General features: G+C 44.7%; 1 protein-coding gene across 1 annotated transcript in view; it reads right to left on the bottom strand.

The window, feature by feature from the left end:
* LOC140105769 (inactive pancreatic lipase-related protein 1-like) overlaps nucleotides 1-16103 on the bottom strand; it is a 41765-nt gene extending 25662 nt beyond the window's left edge. Inside the window, exons 1-5 of the mRNA XM_072129847.1 lie at nucleotides 16010-16103; nucleotides 15887-15935; nucleotides 15667-15812; nucleotides 14699-14815; nucleotides 306-440 (exon numbers count right to left, since the gene is read on the bottom strand). Of these exons, the coding sequence (XP_071985948.1) occupies nucleotides 306-440; nucleotides 14699-14815; nucleotides 15667-15812; nucleotides 15887-15935; nucleotides 16010-16021 (459 nt within the window). The 5' untranslated portion in view covers nucleotides 16022-16103. The remainder of the gene's footprint in view (nucleotides 1-305; nucleotides 441-14698; nucleotides 14816-15666; nucleotides 15813-15886; nucleotides 15936-16009) is intronic.
* Nucleotides 16104-16563: the final 460 nt, after the last annotated feature.

The raw sequence follows: 16563 nt of genomic DNA, 5'->3' as shown, positions 1-16563 counted from the left end.
ATCGGATAGTGGCGCATCGGCGCCGGCTTTCACGCAACAGAAATCGGGGGGCGTGGCCGTCGGAAAACCCGACTAAAAAAAAAAATTGTGTCGCAAGATCAAGCACTCACATACACCCAGACGGAGAAGGTGAACTACGGCGGACCTGAGCGCAGCAGCGACACCTAGTGGACATAACCTCAGTGAATCGCGGCAGAACCCGAATCAGCGTCGGAGAACGCGCCGCTGGATCGCTACTGGACCGTGTAAGTAAATCTGCCCCAGTATGTAGTAAAAATTTCATTTAGGTTGTGACCATGACCCACTTCCAGCACTTCCAAAAGATTGGCAATACTTGTTGCAACAGTGCGGACAGAATTTGCAGCTTGAACATAAACCATGGAGGAAGCGGCGCTCCAGTCTACAGCAATGCAGTTGTCTGCATCGTGCTTAGAAAATTCCTGCAAAATGAATGAGAGGAAGAAGAGTGAGAACAATCAGGAGCAAAGAGAGCAGAATGTCTTTGAATATTTTTTATTCATACTTACAGCAAACTGGAATTCATACTGTATAACATTAGTGGTGTTATAGGGGTTATAAGTGGTCAGTCCTTATGTAGTGATCTCCCCCTAGTGCTGGTGTATAATCTGTATGTAGTGAGCTCCCCCTAGTGGTGGCTGTATAATCTGTATGTAGTGAGCTCCCCCTAGTGGTGGTTGTATAATCTGTATGTAGTGACCTCCCCCTAGTGGTGGCTGTATAAACTGTATGTAGTGAGCTCCTCCTAGTGGTGGTGTATAATCTGTTTGTAGTGAGCTCCCCCTAGTGGTGGTGTATAATCTGTATGTAGTGAGCTCCCCCGAGTGGTGGTGTATAATCTGTATGTAGTGAGCTCCCCCTAGTGGTGGCTGTATAATCTGTATGTAGTGAGCTCCTCCTAGTGGTGGTTGTATAATCTGTATGTAGTGACCTCCCCCTAGTGGTGGCTGTATAAACTGTATGTAGTGAGCTCCTCCTAGTGGTGGTGTATAATCTGTTTGTAGTGAGCTCCCCCTAGTGGTGGTGTATAATCTGTATGTAGTGAGCTCCCCCGAGTGGTGGTGTATAATCTGTATGTAGTGAGCTCCCCCTAGTGGTGGCTGTATAATCTGTATGTAGTGACCTCCCCCTAGTGGTGGCTGTATAATCTGTATGTAGTGAGCTCCCCCTAGTGGTGGTGTATAATCTGTATGTAGTGAGCTCCCCCGAGTGGTGGTGTATAATCTGTATGTAGTGAGCTCCCCCTAGTGGTGGCTGTATAATCTGTATGTAGTGAGCTCCTCCTAGTGGTGGTGTATAATCTGTTTGTAGTGAGCTCCCCCTAGTGGTGGTGTATAATCTGTATGTAGTGAGCTCCCCCGAGTGGTGGTGTATAATCTGTATGTAGTGAGCTCCCCCTAGTGGTGGCTGTATAATCTGTATGTAGTGACCTCCCCCTAGTGGTGGCTGTATAATCTGTATGTAGTGAGCTCCCCCTAGTGGTGGTGTATAATCTGTATGTAGTGAGCTCTCCCTAGTGGTGGTGTATAATCTGTATGTAGTGAGCTCCCCCTAGTGGTGGCTGTATAATCTGTATGTAGTGAGCTCCCCCTAGTGGTGGCTGTATAATCTGTATGTAGTGACCTCCCCCTAGTGGTGGTGTATAATCTGTATGTAGTGAGCTCCCCCTAGTGGTGGTGTATAATCTGTATGTAGTGAGCTCCCCCTAGTGGTGGCTGTATAATCTGTATGTAGTGAGCTCCCCCTAGTGGTGGCTGTATAATCTGTATGTAGTGAGCTCCCCCTAGTGGTGGCTGTATATTCTGTTTGTAGTGTGTTTCCTTAGTGGTGGTGTATAATCTGTATTTATTGAGGTCCCCCATATTGGTGGCTGTATAATATGTATGTAGTGAGCTCCCCATATTGGTGGCTCTATAATATGTATGTAGTGAGCTCCCCCTAGTGGTGGCTGTGTAATCTGTATGTAGTGAGACCCCCCTAGTGGTGGTTGTATAATCTGTATGTAGTGAGCTCCTTCAAGTGGTGGCTGTAAATTCTGTGTGTAGTGAGTTTCCTTAGTGGTGGTGTATAATCTGTATTTATTGAGCTCCTCCTAGTGGTGGTGTATAATGTGTATATATTGAGCTCCCCATATTGGTGGCTTTATAATCTGTATGTAGTGAGCTCCCCATATTGGTGGCTCTATAATATGTATGTAGTGAGCTCCCCCTAGTGGTTGCTCTATTATCTGTATGTAGTGAGCTTCCCCTAGTGGTGGCTGTATAATCTGTATATGAGGAGCTCCCCCTAGTGGTGGCTGTATAATCAGTATGTAATGAGATCCCCCTAGTGGTGAAGGTATAATCTGTATGTAGTGAGCTCCCCCTAGTGGTGGTATATAATGTGTATGTAGTTAGCTCCCCCTAATGGTGGTGTATAACCTGAATGTAGTAAGCTCCCCCGAGTAGTGGCTGTATAATCTGTATGTAGTGAGCTCCTCCTAGTGGTGGCTATATAATCTGTATGTAGTGACCTCCCCTTAGTGGTGGCTGTATAATCTGTATGTAGTGAGCTGCCCCTAGTGGTGTCTGTATAATCTGTATGTAGTGAGCTCCTCCTAGTGGAGGCTATATAATCTGTTTGTAGTGACCTCCCCTTACTGGTGGCTCTATAATCTGTATGTAATGAGCTCCTCCTATTGGTGAACGTATAATCTGTATCTAGTGGGCTCCCCCTAGTGGTGGTGTAAAATCTGTATGTAGTGGGCTCCCCCTAGTGGTGGCTGTATAATCTGTATGTATTGAGCTCCTCCTAGTGGTGAACGTATAATCTGTATCTAGTGGGCTCCCCCTAGTGGTAGTGTATAATCTGTATGTAGTGAGCTCCCCCTAGTGGTGGCATATATTGTGTATGTAGTGAGCTCCCCATAGTTGTGACTGTAATACTATATACAGAGTGGAGGTGTGCCAATAGACAAAATTATGTAAAAAAGTGATAAATCTTTATTTCAACAATAGAAAAACTCCATCAAGGCATGAAGGACAGGTTAAAAACAATTAAAAAATATACATGAGTCAAAATGTTTGGCACAACCAGGTAAGGTTCACCAAACAAACACCTCCCCTAGTATGATACAAGTACAATAGAAGGATGAATAAGGCCCAAGATGTCTAATGACCCTGAACAGATGAAGATAAATCTGCCATAACAATCATAGTGCGGCTATAGGATAAATGAGTAAGTATACCTTACGAGTCAGTGGTCAGCAGGCAGGCATGCAGTAGTGGAGGACGTGGAGGACTCCCCACGCGTTCCGTCTCCCAAGTGGAGACTTCCTCAGGGGTGACTTTCCTCATCCCTGAGGAAGTCCTCCACTACAGATGAATATTGTGACTGTATTATCTGCATGTAATAAGCTCCTCCTAGTGGTGATGTATAATCAGTATGTAGTGAGCTCCCCCTAGTGGTGGTGTATAATCTGTATGTAGTGAGCTTCCCCTAGTGGTGACTGTATAATCTGTATGTAATGAGCTCCCCCTAGTGGTGACTGTATTATCTGTATGTTATAAGCTCCTCCTAGTGGTGACTGTATAATCAGTATGTAATGAGCTCCCCCTAGTGGTGACTGTATTATCTGTATGCAATAAGCTCCCCATAGTGGTGACTGTATAATCTTTATGTAAGAAATTACCCTTAGCGGTGGTGTATAATCTGTATGTGAGTAGTTCCTCCTAGTGGAAAATGTATATTTTGTATGGAGTGGGCTCCCCCTAGTGGTGGCGGTATTATATGTATGTGAATATTTCCCCCCTAGTGGTGGCTTTATAATCTGTATGTAGTGAGCTCCCCTTAGTGGTGGTGTGTAATCTGTAATTATTCAGCTCCCCCTAGTGGTGGTGTATAATGTGTATATAGTAAGCTCCCCATATTGGCAGCTGTATAATCTGTAAGTAGTAAGCTCCCCCTAGTGGTGGCTGTATAAATTGTATGTAGTGAGTTGCCCCTAGTGGTAGTGTATAATCTTTATGTAGTGAGCTCCCCCTAGTGGTGGCTGTATAATCTGTATGTAGTGAGCTCCCCCGAGTGCTGGAGTATAATCTGTATGCAGTGATCTCCCCGTCTTGGTGGCTGTATAATCTGTATGTAGTGACCTCCCCCTAGTGGTGGTATATAATGTGTATGTAGTTAGCTCCCCCTAATGGTGGTGTATATCCTAAATGTAGTAAGCTCCCCCGAGTGGTGGCTGTATAATCTGTATGTAATTAGCTCCTCCTAGTGGTGGTGTATAATCTGTATGTAATGAGCTCCTCCTAGTGGTGAACGTATAATCTGTATCTAATGGGCTCCCCCTAGTGGTGGTGTATAAACTGTATGTAGTTGGCTCCCCCTACTGGTGGTGTATAATCTGTATGTAGTGAGCTCCTCCTAGTGGTGGTGTATGATCTGTATGTAATGAGCTCCTCCTACTGGTAAACGAATAATCAGTATGTAATGAGCTCCCGTCTAGTGTTTACTGTATTATCTGTATGTAGTGATCTCCCCGTAGTGGTGACTGTATAATCTTTATGTAAGAAGTTCCCCCTAGCGGTGGTTGTATAATCTTTATGTGAGTAGTTCCTCCTAGTAGAGAATGTATAATTTGTATGCAGTGGGCTCCCCTAGTGGTGGCTGTATTATATGTATGTGAATATTTCCCCCCTAGTGGTGGCTGTATAATCTGTATGTAGTGAGCTCCCCTTAGTGCTGGTGTGTAATCTGCAATTATTCAGCTCCCCCTAGTGGTGGTGTATAATGTGTATATAATGAGCTCCCCATATTGACGGCTGTATAATCTGTAAATAGTAAGATCCCCCTATTGGTGGCTCTATAATTTGTATGTAGTGAGCTGCCCCTAGTGGTAGTGTATAATCTTTATGTAGTGAGCTTCCCCTAGTGGTGGCTGTATAATCTGTATGTAGTGAGCTCCCCCAAGTGCTGGTGTATAATCTGTATGCAGTGATCTCCCCCTGTCTTGGTGGCTGTATAATCTGTATGTAGTGAGCTCCCCCTAATGGTGGTGTATAACCTGAATGTAGTAAGCTGCTCCGAGTGGTGGCTGTATAATCTGTATGCAGTTAGCTCCCCCTAATGGTGGTGTATAACCTGAATGTAGTAAGCTCCCCCGAGTGGTGGCTGTATAATCTGTATGTAGTGAGCTTCCCCTAGTGGTGGTATATAATGTGTATGTATCTAGCTCCCCCTAATGGTGGTGTATAAACTGAATGTAGTAAGCTCCCCCGAGTGGTGGCTGCATAATCTGTATGTAGTGACCTCCCCTTAGTGGTGGCTGTATAATCTGTATGTAATTAGCTCCTCCTAGTGGTGGTGTATAATCTATATGTAATGAGCTCCTCCTAGTGGTGATCGTATAATCTGTATGTAGTGAGCTCCCCCTAGTGGTGGCATATATTGTGTATGTAGTGAGCTCCCCATAGTGGTGACTGTATAATCAGTAGGTAATGAGCTCCCCCTAGTGGTGGCTGTATAATCTGTATGTAATTAGCTCCTCCTAGTGGTGACTGTATAATCAGTATGTAATGAGCTCCCCCTAGTGGTGGCTGTATAATCTGTATGTAGTGGGCTCCCCCTAGTGGTGGCTCATATTGTGTATGTAGTGAGCTCCCCATAGTGGTGACTGTATAATCAGTAGGTAATGAGCTCCCCCTAGTGGTGACTGTATTATATGTATGTGAATATTTCCAACCTAGTGGTGGTATATAATGTGTATGTAGTTAGCTTCCCCTTATAGTGGTGTATAACCTGAATGTAGTAAGTTCCCCCGAGTGGTGGACGTATAATCTGTATGTAGTGACCTCCCCTTAGTGGTGGATGTATAATCTGTATGTAATGAGCTCCTCCTAGTGGTGAACGTATAATCTGTATGTAGTGGGCTCCCCCTAGTGGTGGCATATATTGTGTATGTAGTGAGCTCCCCCTAGTGGTGGCTGTATAACCTGTATGTAGTGAGCTCCTCCTAGTGGTGGCTGTATAATCTGTATGTAGTGACCTCCCCTTAGTGTTGACTGTATAATCAGTATGTAATGAGCTCCACCTAGTTGTGGTGTATAATCTGTATGTAATGAGCTCCTCCTAGTGGTGAACGTATAATCTGTATTAAGTGGACTCAACCTAGTGGTGGTGTATAATCTGTATGTAGTGGGCTCCCCCTAGTGGTAGTGTATAATCTGTATGTAGTGGGCTCCCCCTAGTGGTGGCTCATATTGTGTGTGTAGTGAGCTCCCCATAGTGGTGACTGTATAATCAGTAGGTAATGAGCTCCCCCTAGTGGTGACTGTATTATTTGTATGTGAATATTTCCTCCCTAGTGGTGGCTGTATAATCTGTGTGTAGTGAGCTCCCCTTAGTGGTGGTGTGTAATCTGTAATTATTGAGCTCCCTCTAGTGGTGGTGTATAATGTGTATATAGTGAGCTCCCCATATTGGCGGCTGTATAATCTGTAAGTAGTAAGCTCCCCCTAGGGGTGGCTGTATAATTTATATGTAGTGAGCTGCCCCTAGTGGTAGTGCATAATCTTTATGTAGTGAGCTCCCCCTAGTGGTGGCTGTATAATCTGTATGTAAGGAGCTCCACCTAGTTGTGGTGTATAATCTGTATGTAATCAGCTCCTCCTAGTGGTGAACTATAATCTGTATTAAGTGGGCTCCACCTAGTGGTGGTGTATAATCTGTATGTAGTGGGCTCCCCCTAGTGGTAGTGTATAATCTGTATGTAGTGGGCTCCCCCTAGTGGTGGCTCATATTGTATATGTAGTGAGCTCCCCATAGTGGTGACTGTATAATCAGTAGGTAATGAGCTCCCCCTAGTGGTGACTGTATTATATGTATGTGAATATTTCCTCCCTAGTGGTGGCTGTATAATCTGTGTGTAGTGAGCTCCCCTTAGTGGTGGTGTGTAATCTGTAATTATTGAGCTCCCTCTAGTGGTGGTGTATAATGTGTATATAGTGAGATCCCCATATAGGCGGCTGTATAATCTGTAAGTAGTAAGATCCACCTAGTGGTGGCTGTATAATTTATATGTAGTGAGCTGCCCCTAGTGGTGGCTGTATAATCTGTATGTAGTGAGCTCCCACAAGTGCTGGTGTATAATCTGTATGTAATGAGCTCCTCCTAGTGGTGGTATATAATGTGTATGTAGTGACCTCCCCTTAGTGGTGGCTGTATAATCTGTATTTAATTAGCTCCTCCTAGTGGTGATGTATAATCTGTATGTAATGAGCTTCTCCTAGTTGTGAAAGTATAATCTTTATGTAGTGGGCTCCCCCTAATGGTGGCATATATTGTGTATGTAGTGAGCTCCCATAGTGGTGACTGTATAATCACTATGTAATGAGTTCCCCTTAGTGGTGACTGTAATATCTGTATGTAATAAGCTCCTCCTAGTGGTGGACATATAATCAGTATGTAATTAGCTCCCCCTAGTGGTGGGATATGATGTGTATGTAGTTAGCTCCCCCTATTGGTGGTGTATAACCTGAATGTAGTAAACTCCCCCGAGCGGTGGCTGTATAATCTGTATGTAGTGAGCTCCTCCTGGTGGTGGCTATATAATCTGTATGTAGTGAGCTCCCCCTAGTGGTGGCTGTATAATCTGTATGTAGTGAGCTCCCCCTAGTGGTGGCTGTATAATCTGTATGTAGTAAGCTCCTCTTAGTGGTGGCTGTATAATATGTTTGTAATGAGCTCCTCCTAAGTGTGGTGTGTAATCTGTATGTAATGAGCTCCTCCTAGTGGTGAATGTATAATCTGTATTTTGTGGGCTTCCCCTAGTGGTGGTGTATAATGTGTATGTTATGGGCTCCCCCTAGTGGTGGCATATATTGTGTATGTAGTGGGCTCCCCCTAGTGGTGGCTCATATTGTGTGTGTAGTGAGCTCCCCATAGTGGTGACTGTATTATCGGTTTGTAATTATCTCCTCCTAGTGGTAAACGTATAATCAGTATGTAATGAGCTCTACCTAGTGTTGACTGTACAATCTGTATGCAGTGAGCTCCCCCGAGTGCTGGTGTATAATCTGTATGTAGTGATCTCCCCGTCTTGGTGGCTGTATAATCATTATGTAGTGAGCTCCCCCTAGTGGTGGTATATAATGTGTATGTAGTTAGCTCCCCTTACTGGTGGTTTATAACCTGAATGTAGTAAACTTCTCCGATTAGTGGCTGTATAATCTGTATGTAATGAGCTCCTCGTAGTGTTGGCTGTATAATCTGTATGTAATGAGCTCCTCCTAGTGGTGATGTATAATCTGTATGTAATGAGCTCCTCCTAGTGGTGGCTGTATAATCTGTATGTAGTGGGCTCCCCCTAGTGGTGGCATATACTGTGTATGTAGTTAGCTCCCCTTACTGGTGGTTTATAACCTGAATGTAGTAAACTCCTCCGATTGGTGGCTGTATAATCTGTATGTAATGAGCTCCTCGTAGTGTTGGCTGTATAATCTGTATGTAATGAGCTCCTCCTAGTGGTGATGTATAATCAGTATGTAATGAGCTCCCCCTAGTGGTGACTGTAATATCTGTATGTATTAAGCTCCTCCTAGTGGTGAACGTATAATCAGTATGTAATGAGCTCCCCCTAGTGGTGGAATATGATGTTTATGTAGTTAGCTCCCCCTATTGGTGGTGCATAACCTGAATGTAGAAAGCTCCCCCGAGTGGTGGCTGTATAATCTGTATGTAATGATCTCCTCCTAGTGGTGGCTGTATAATCTGTATGTAGTGACCTCCCCTTAGTGGTGGCTGTATAATCTGTATGTAATGAGCTCCTCCTAGTGGTGGCTGTATAATATGTATGTAGTGACCTCCCCTTAGTGGTGGCTGTATAATCTGTATGTATTGATCTCCTCCTAGTGGTGGCTGTATAATATGTATGTAGTGACCTCCCCTTAGCAGTGGTGTATAATCTGTATGTAGTGATCTCCCCCTAGTGGTGGCTGTATAATATGTATGTAGTGACCTCCCCTTAGTGGTGGCTATATAATCTGTATGTAATGAGCTCCTCCTAGTTGTGGTGTATAATCTGTATGTAATGAGCTCCTCCTAGTTGTGAACGTGTAATCTGTATGTAGTGGGCTCCACCTAGTGGTGGCATATATTGTGTATGTAGTGAGCTCCCCATAGTGGTGACTGTATAATCAGTAGGTAATGAGCTCCCCCTAGTGGTGGTATATAATGTGTATGTAGTTAGCCCCCCAATGGTGGTGTATAACCTGAATGTAGTAAGCTCCTCCGAGTGGTGGCTGTATAATCTGTATGTAGTGAGCTCCTCCTAGTGGTGGCTGTATAATCTGTATGTAGTGACCTTCCCTTAGTGGTGGCTTTATAATCTGTATGTAATGAGCTCCTCCTAGTGGTGATGTATAATCTGTATGTAATGAGCTCCTCCTAGTTGTGAACGTATAATCAGTATGTAATGAGCTCCCCTTAGTGTTGACTGTATAATCTGTATGTAGTGAGCTCCCCCGAGTGATGGTGTATAATCTGTATGTAGTGATCTCCCCGTCTTGGTGGCTGTATAATCTTTATGTAGTGATCTCCCCCTGGTGGTGGTATATAATGTGTATGCAGTTAGCTCCCCCTAATGGTGGTGTATAACCTGAATGTAGTAAGCTTCTCCGAGTGGTGGCTGTATAATCTGTATGTAGTGAGCTCCTCCTAGTGGTAGCTGTATAATCTGTATGTAGTGACCACCCCTTAGTGGTGGCTGTATAATCTGTATGTAATGAGCTCCTCCTAGTGGTGATGTATAATCTGTATGTAATGAGCTCACCTAGTTGTTGTGTATAATCTGTATGTAATGAGCTCCTCCTAGTGGTGAACGTATAATCTGTATGTAATGAGCTCCTCCTATTGGTGAACGTATAATCTGTATTTAGTGGGCTCCACCTAGTGGTAATGTATAATCTGTATGTAAGGGCTCCCCCTAGTGGTGGCATATATTGTGTATGTAGTGAGCTCCCCATAGTGGTGACTGTATAATCAGTAGGTAATGAGCTCCCCCTAGTGGTGGCTGTATTATATGTATGTGAGTATTTCCTCCCTTGTGGTGGCTGTATAATCTGTGCGTAGTGAGCTCCCCTTAGTGGTGGTGTGTAATCTGTAATTATTGAGCTCCCTCTAGTGGTGGTGTATAATGTGTATATAGTGAGCTCCCCCTAGTCCTGGCTGTATAATTTGTATGTAGTGAGCTGCCCCTAGTGGTTGTGTATAATCTTTATGTAGTGAGCTCCCCCTAGTGGTGGCTGTATAATCTGTATGTAGTGAGCTCCCCTTAGTGCTAGTGTATAATCTGTATGTAGTGATCTCCCCCTATTGGTGGTATATAATGTGAATGTAGTTAGCTCCCCCTAATGGTGGTGTATAACCTGAATGTAGTAAACTCCCCCGAGTGGTGGCTGCATAATCTGTATGTAGTGAGCTCCTCCTAGTGGTGGCTGTATAATCTATATGTAATGAGCTCCTCCTAGTGGTGAACGTATAATCTGTATGTAGTGGGCTCCCCCTAGTGGTGGTGTATAATCTGTATGTAGTGGGCTCCCCCTAGTGGTGGTGTATAATCTGTGTGTAGTGGGCTCCCCCTAGTGGTGGCTGTATAATCTGCATGTAGTGATCTGTGTGTAGTGTGTTCTTCTTAGTGGTGGTGTGTCATCTGTAATTATTGAGCTCCCTCTAGTGGTGGTGTATAATGTGTATATAGTGAGCTCCCCATATTGGCGGCTGTATAATCTGTAAGTAGTAAGCTCCCCCTAGTGGTGGCTTTATAATTTGTATGTAGTGAGCTGCCCCTAGTGGTTGTGTATAATCTTTATGTAGTGAGCTCCCCCGAGTGCTGGTGTATAATCTGTATGTAGCGATCTCCCCGTAGTGGTGGCTGTATAACCTGTATGTAGTGAGCTCCCCCTAGTGGTGGTATACAGTATAATGTGGCATATGTTGTGTATGTAGTGAGCTCCCCATAGTGGTGAACATATAATCAGTATGTAATGAGCTCCCTTTAGTGTTGACTGTATTATCTGTATGTAGTGATCTCACCCTAGTGGTGTCTGTATAATCTTTATGTGAGTAGTTCCACCTAGTGGTGAATGTATAATTTGTATGGAGTGGGCTCCCCCTAGTGGTGGCTGTATTATATGCATGTGAATATTTTTCCCCCAGTGGTGACTGTATAATCTGTATGTGAGGAGCTCTCTCTAATGGTGACTGTAAAGTATGTATATAGTGAGCTCCCTCTAGTGGTGGTGTATAATCTGTATGTAGTGAGCTTCCCCTAGTGGTGGATGTATAATCTGTATGTAGTGATCTTCCCCTAGTGGTGGCTGTATAATCTGTATGTAGTGAGCTCCCTCTAGTGGTGACTGTATAATCTGTATGTAGTGAGCTCCCCCTAGTGATGGCTGTATAATCTGTATGTAGTGAGCTCCCCCTAGTGGTGGTGTATAATCTGTATGTAGTGAGCTATCCCTAGTGGTGGTGTATAATCTGTATGTAGTAAGCTCTCCCTAGTGGTGTCTGTATAATCTGTATGTAGTGAGCTCCCCCTAGTGGTGACTGTATAATCTGTATGTGAGGAGCTCTCCCTACTGTTGGCTGTATAATGTGTATGTAGTGAGCTCCCCCTAGTGGTGGCTGTATAATGTGTATGTAGTGAGCTCTCCCTAGTGGTGACTGTATAATCTGTATGTGAGGAGCTCTCTCTAATGGTGACTGTATAATATGTATATAGTGAGCTCCCTCTAGTGGTGGTGTATAATCTGTATGTAGTGAGCTTCCCCTAGTGGTGGTGTGTAATCTGTAATTATTGAGCTCCCTCTAGTGGTGGTGTATAATGTGTATATAGTGAGCTCCCCCTAGTCCTGGCTGTATAATTTGTATGTAGTGATCTGCCCCTAGTGGTTGTGTATAATCTTTATGTAGTGAGCTCCCCCTAGTGGTGGCTGTATAATCTGTATGTAGTGAGCTCCCCTTAGTGCTAGTGTATAATCTGTATGTAGTGATCTCCCCCTATTGGTGGTATATAATGTGAATGTAGTTAGCTCCCCCTAATGGTGGTGTATAACCTGAATGTAGTAAACTCCCCCGAGTGGTGGCTGCATAATCTGTATGTAGTGAGCTCCTCCTAGTGGTGGCTGTATAATCTATATGTAATGAGCTCCTCCTAGTGGTGAACGTATAATCTGTATGTAGTGGGCTCCCCCTAGTGGTGGTGTATAATCTGTATGTAGTGGGCTCCCCCTAGTGGTGGTGTATAATCTGTGTGTAGTGGGCTCCCCCTAGTGGTGGCTGTATAATCTGCATGTAGTGATCTGTGTGTAGTGTGTTCTTCTTAGTGGTGGTGTGTCATCTGTAATTATTGAGCTCCCTCTAGTGGTGGTGTATAATGTGTATATAGTGAGCTCCCCATATTGGCGGCTGTATAATCTGTAAGTAGTAAGCTCCCCCTAGTGGTGGCTTTATAATTTGTATGTAGTGAGCTGCCCCTAGTGGTTGTGTATAATCTTTATGTAGTGAGCTCCCCCGAGTGCTGGTGTATAATCTGTATGTAGCGATCTCCCCGTAGTGGTGGCTGTATAACCTGTATGTAGTGAGCTCCCCCTAGTGGTGGTATACAGTATAATGTGGCATATGTTGTGAATGTAGTGAGCTCCCCATAGTGGTGAACATATAATCAGTATGTAATGAGCTCCCTTTAGTGTTGACTGTATTATCTGTATGTAGTGATCTCACCCTAGTGGTGTCTGTATAATCTTTATGTGAGTAGTTCCACCTAGTGGTGAATGTATAATTTGTATGGAGTGGGCTCCCCCTAGTGGTGGCTGTATTATATGCATGTGAATATTTTTCCCCCAGTGGTGACTGTATAATCTGTATGTGAGGAGCTCTCTCTAATGGTGACTGTAAAGTATGTATATAGTGAGCTCCCTCTAGTGGTGGTGTATAATCTGTATGTAGTGAGCTTCCCCTAGTGGTGGATGTATAATCTGTATGTAGTGATCTTCCCCTAGTGGTGGCTGTATAATCTGTATGTAGTGAGCTCCCTCTAGTGGTGACTGTATAATCTGTATGTAGTGAGCTCCCCCTAGTGATGGCTGTATAATCTGTATGTAGTGAGCTCCCCCTAGTGGTGGTGTATAATCTGTATGTAGTGAGCTATCCCTAGTGGTGGTGTATAATCTGTATGTAGTAAGCTCTCCCTAGTGGTGTCTGTATAATCTGTATGTAGTGAGCTCCCCCTAGTGGTGACTGTATAATCTGTATGTGAGGAGCTCTCCCTACTGTTGGCTGTATAATGTGTATGTAGTGAGCTCCCCCTAGTGGTGGCTGTATAATGTGTATGTAGTGAGCTCTCCCTAGTGGTGACTGTATAATCTGTATGTGAGGAGCTCTCTCTAATGGTGACTGTATAATATGTATATAGTGAGCTCCCTCTAGTGGTGGTGTATAATCTGTATGTAGTGAACTTCCCCTAGTGGTGGGTGTATAATATGTATGTAGTGATCTTCCCCTAGTGGTGGCTGTATAATCTGTATGTAGTGAGCTCCTCCTAGTGTTGGTGTATAATCTGTATGTAGTGAGCTCCCCCTAGTGGTGGTGTATAATCTGTATGCAGTGAGCTCCCCCTAGTGGTGGTGTATAATCTGTATGTAGTGAGCTCCCCCTAGTGGTGGTGCATAATCTGTATGTAGTGATCTTCTCCTAGTGGTGGTGTATAATCTGTATGTAGTGAGCTCCCTCTAGTGGTGACTGTATAATCTGTATGTAGTGAGCTCCCCTAGTGGTGGTGTATAATCTGTATGTAGTGACCTCCTCCTTGTGGTGATTGTATAATCTGTCTGGAGTGAGCTCCCCCTAGTGATGGCTGTATAATCTGTATGTAGTGAGCTCCCCCTAGTGGTGGCGTTATAATCTGTATGTAGTGAGCTCTCCCTAGTGGTGGTGTATAATCTGTATGTAGTGAGCTCCCTCTAGTGGTGACTGTATAATCTGTATGTAGTGAGCTCCCCCTAGTGGTGGTATATAATCTGTATGTAGTGAGCTCCTCCTAGTGGTGACTGTATAATCTGTCTGGAGTGAGCTCCCCCTAGTGATGGCTGTATAATCTGTCTGGAGTGAGCTCCCCCTAGTGGTGGTGTATAATCTGTTTGTAGTGAGCTCCCCCTAGTGGTGGCTGTATAATCTGTATGTAGTGAGCTCCTCCTAGTGGTGGTGTATAATCTGTATGTAGTGAGCTCCCCCTAGTGGTGGTGTATAATCTGTATGTAGTGAGCTCCTCCTAGTGGTGGCTGTATAATCTGTATGTAGTGAGCTCCTCCTAGTGGTGGTGTATAATCTGTATGTAGTGAGCTCCCCCTAGTGGTGGTGTATAATCTGTATGTAGTGAGCTCCCCCTAGTGGTGGTGTATAATCTGTATGTAGTTATCTCCCCCTAGTTGTGGCTGTATAATCTGTATGTAGTGAGCTCCCCCTAGTGATGGCTGTATAATCTGTATGTAGTGAGCTCCCCCTAGTTGTGGCTGTATAATCAGAATTGCTGGAGACAGTGATGCAGGTGATAATACACTGTGTGTGAATGGGATATAAGATTTTTAGCTCCTATGATTAGGGATAATGGGCTAAGACAATAGGTCAGTCGGGTGTCCTGTACCTGGCACATATCTCTGATCCAGGGCTCCTTTCCATTTTCTGTGAATCCATGACATACAATTCTAGTCTTTCTGTTGAAGTTAAACCCGGAGCTGCAGAGATTGTCGGGGAAGATTTCCTGGTGGAGAAGATACAATAATTACAGATAAATGTAAGTGACTGGTATAATCTCATGGAGCAGACCCCCAGGTGATGATTGACACCCAGACCCCCAGGTCATAAGTCAGTGATGTCACCTGTCTCCCCATGAAGGTCTCACCCATGGTCCTCGCATGTGTTAGTATTGATGGTGGAATTACATATTTTGTCTATGATGGGGCCTCACAGCTGCCATAGGGGTGTCGTCCTTTATGGTACCCATACCTCCCAAAATGTGCGTGTGATTGAGAGACAAAAACAATTTATGTCCTAAGCCATGTCCCACCTTCACATCATGGCCCCCTGTTAGTATTGTGGCTTCTCCACACTGTATAATGCTCCCTCCCAGTGGACCACACAAAGAACACCCGTACTGTGGCCCCTGCTCTTTTCATTACCTTTACATTTTGCTTCCCCTCCGCCTCACATTGACCTCTCCTCCTTTACTTTTTGACCCCCCCCCCCCATCCTCTGCTCCCCCTTTACAGTCCCCTTTACTCGATCCCTCTGAAGCTGACAGGTGCAATGAAATCCTTACACAACATTGGAAGAGGCTCAATAGTCCTGGTGGGGAGGGGGGCTGACGGCTTCCTGCACTACCATTGCACCCAACTCTAATAGCATCCAGAGGACCCAGGACATTCCCCCTGCCGCCCTGGATACAGGTGTACGGCCAAAAATCCAGGACTGTCTCTCAGGAGATACGATTGGTAACATCATCTCAGGGATGTTGAAAATCCCAGATAGATTGCACTACTAGCAGCAGGAAAGTTACTTGTCTTGTCCCATGAGCTAACATTCATCTACAGCAATATAATAACGTGGACTTACCTCATACTCGTCAGGGTGACTTGGGGTGTAGAGATAGAAGTAAACTGGTACAGGAAGAGGGAGCGCTGCAAAGGGTCTTACAGCAGTGCCACTAAACGGAGGAGAGAGTGAGTAACACTCATCAGGAGCATAGCAGATAGACAGTCCTGCAGGAGGAGAGGAGGATATCATCACATGAAGATATAACAGTGTACAGGAGATTATATATCACATATCTGACCTGTGGCAGCGCCCAGCAGGGAGAGGATCAGCACACAGCTCCGCAGCATCTGCACATATAATAACAGTCTCATCAGTCTCATGGCACCGCACCGTAATAAGGCTATAACTCATCAGCACTCACCTTGCAGCTCATGTCCCAGACTTAATACTACTGGATTCTCATCCACTGGTTATAAGGGCTAAAAGAACCTCAGGGCAGAGGGTGGAGAAGCCTCCGACTCTTTGTAGCAATGCCAATGCTCATAGTATCTCATCCTGGCATCTCCAGCACCCTCCATTGTTGACATATGGTGGTATGTAGCCTTCGAATGCCTGGGGCTTGTTGGGAGCCACACACACACAGGACTGAGAAGGAGCAGCATTTGTTAGCAGAAGTCACAATGTTTAAAGTTTTTGTAAAATGGTCGATCTTATGTCCATCAGCTGAGGTCATTACTAATTCCCTTGTTTGGTAATCTCGCATGAGTAGGACTGTGCACTGGAGGAGGAGGAGTGAGCAAAGGTCTGGGGGTGGCAAACGAGCACCAGCAGAGCGACATGGAGCCCCGGTAGGTACCAGGTCCGTGCTGCCACCAGGGGAGAGGTGAGTAGCAGTTGGTGCCTAGTGCTTGGATTGTGGCACCGCGGTAGGATGTCAGGGCCTACGTGCATGTTTTTGGAGTAGGCCATAAGGTA

This window comes from Engystomops pustulosus, chromosome 11 (assembly GCF_040894005.1).
Source record: "Engystomops pustulosus chromosome 11, aEngPut4.maternal, whole genome shotgun sequence".
In the NCBI taxonomy this organism is placed as follows: domain Eukaryota; kingdom Metazoa; phylum Chordata; class Amphibia; order Anura; family Leptodactylidae; genus Engystomops; species Engystomops pustulosus.
The sequence above is the reverse complement of the archived record's forward strand: the minus strand, read 5'-3'. Positions and strand labels throughout refer to the sequence as shown.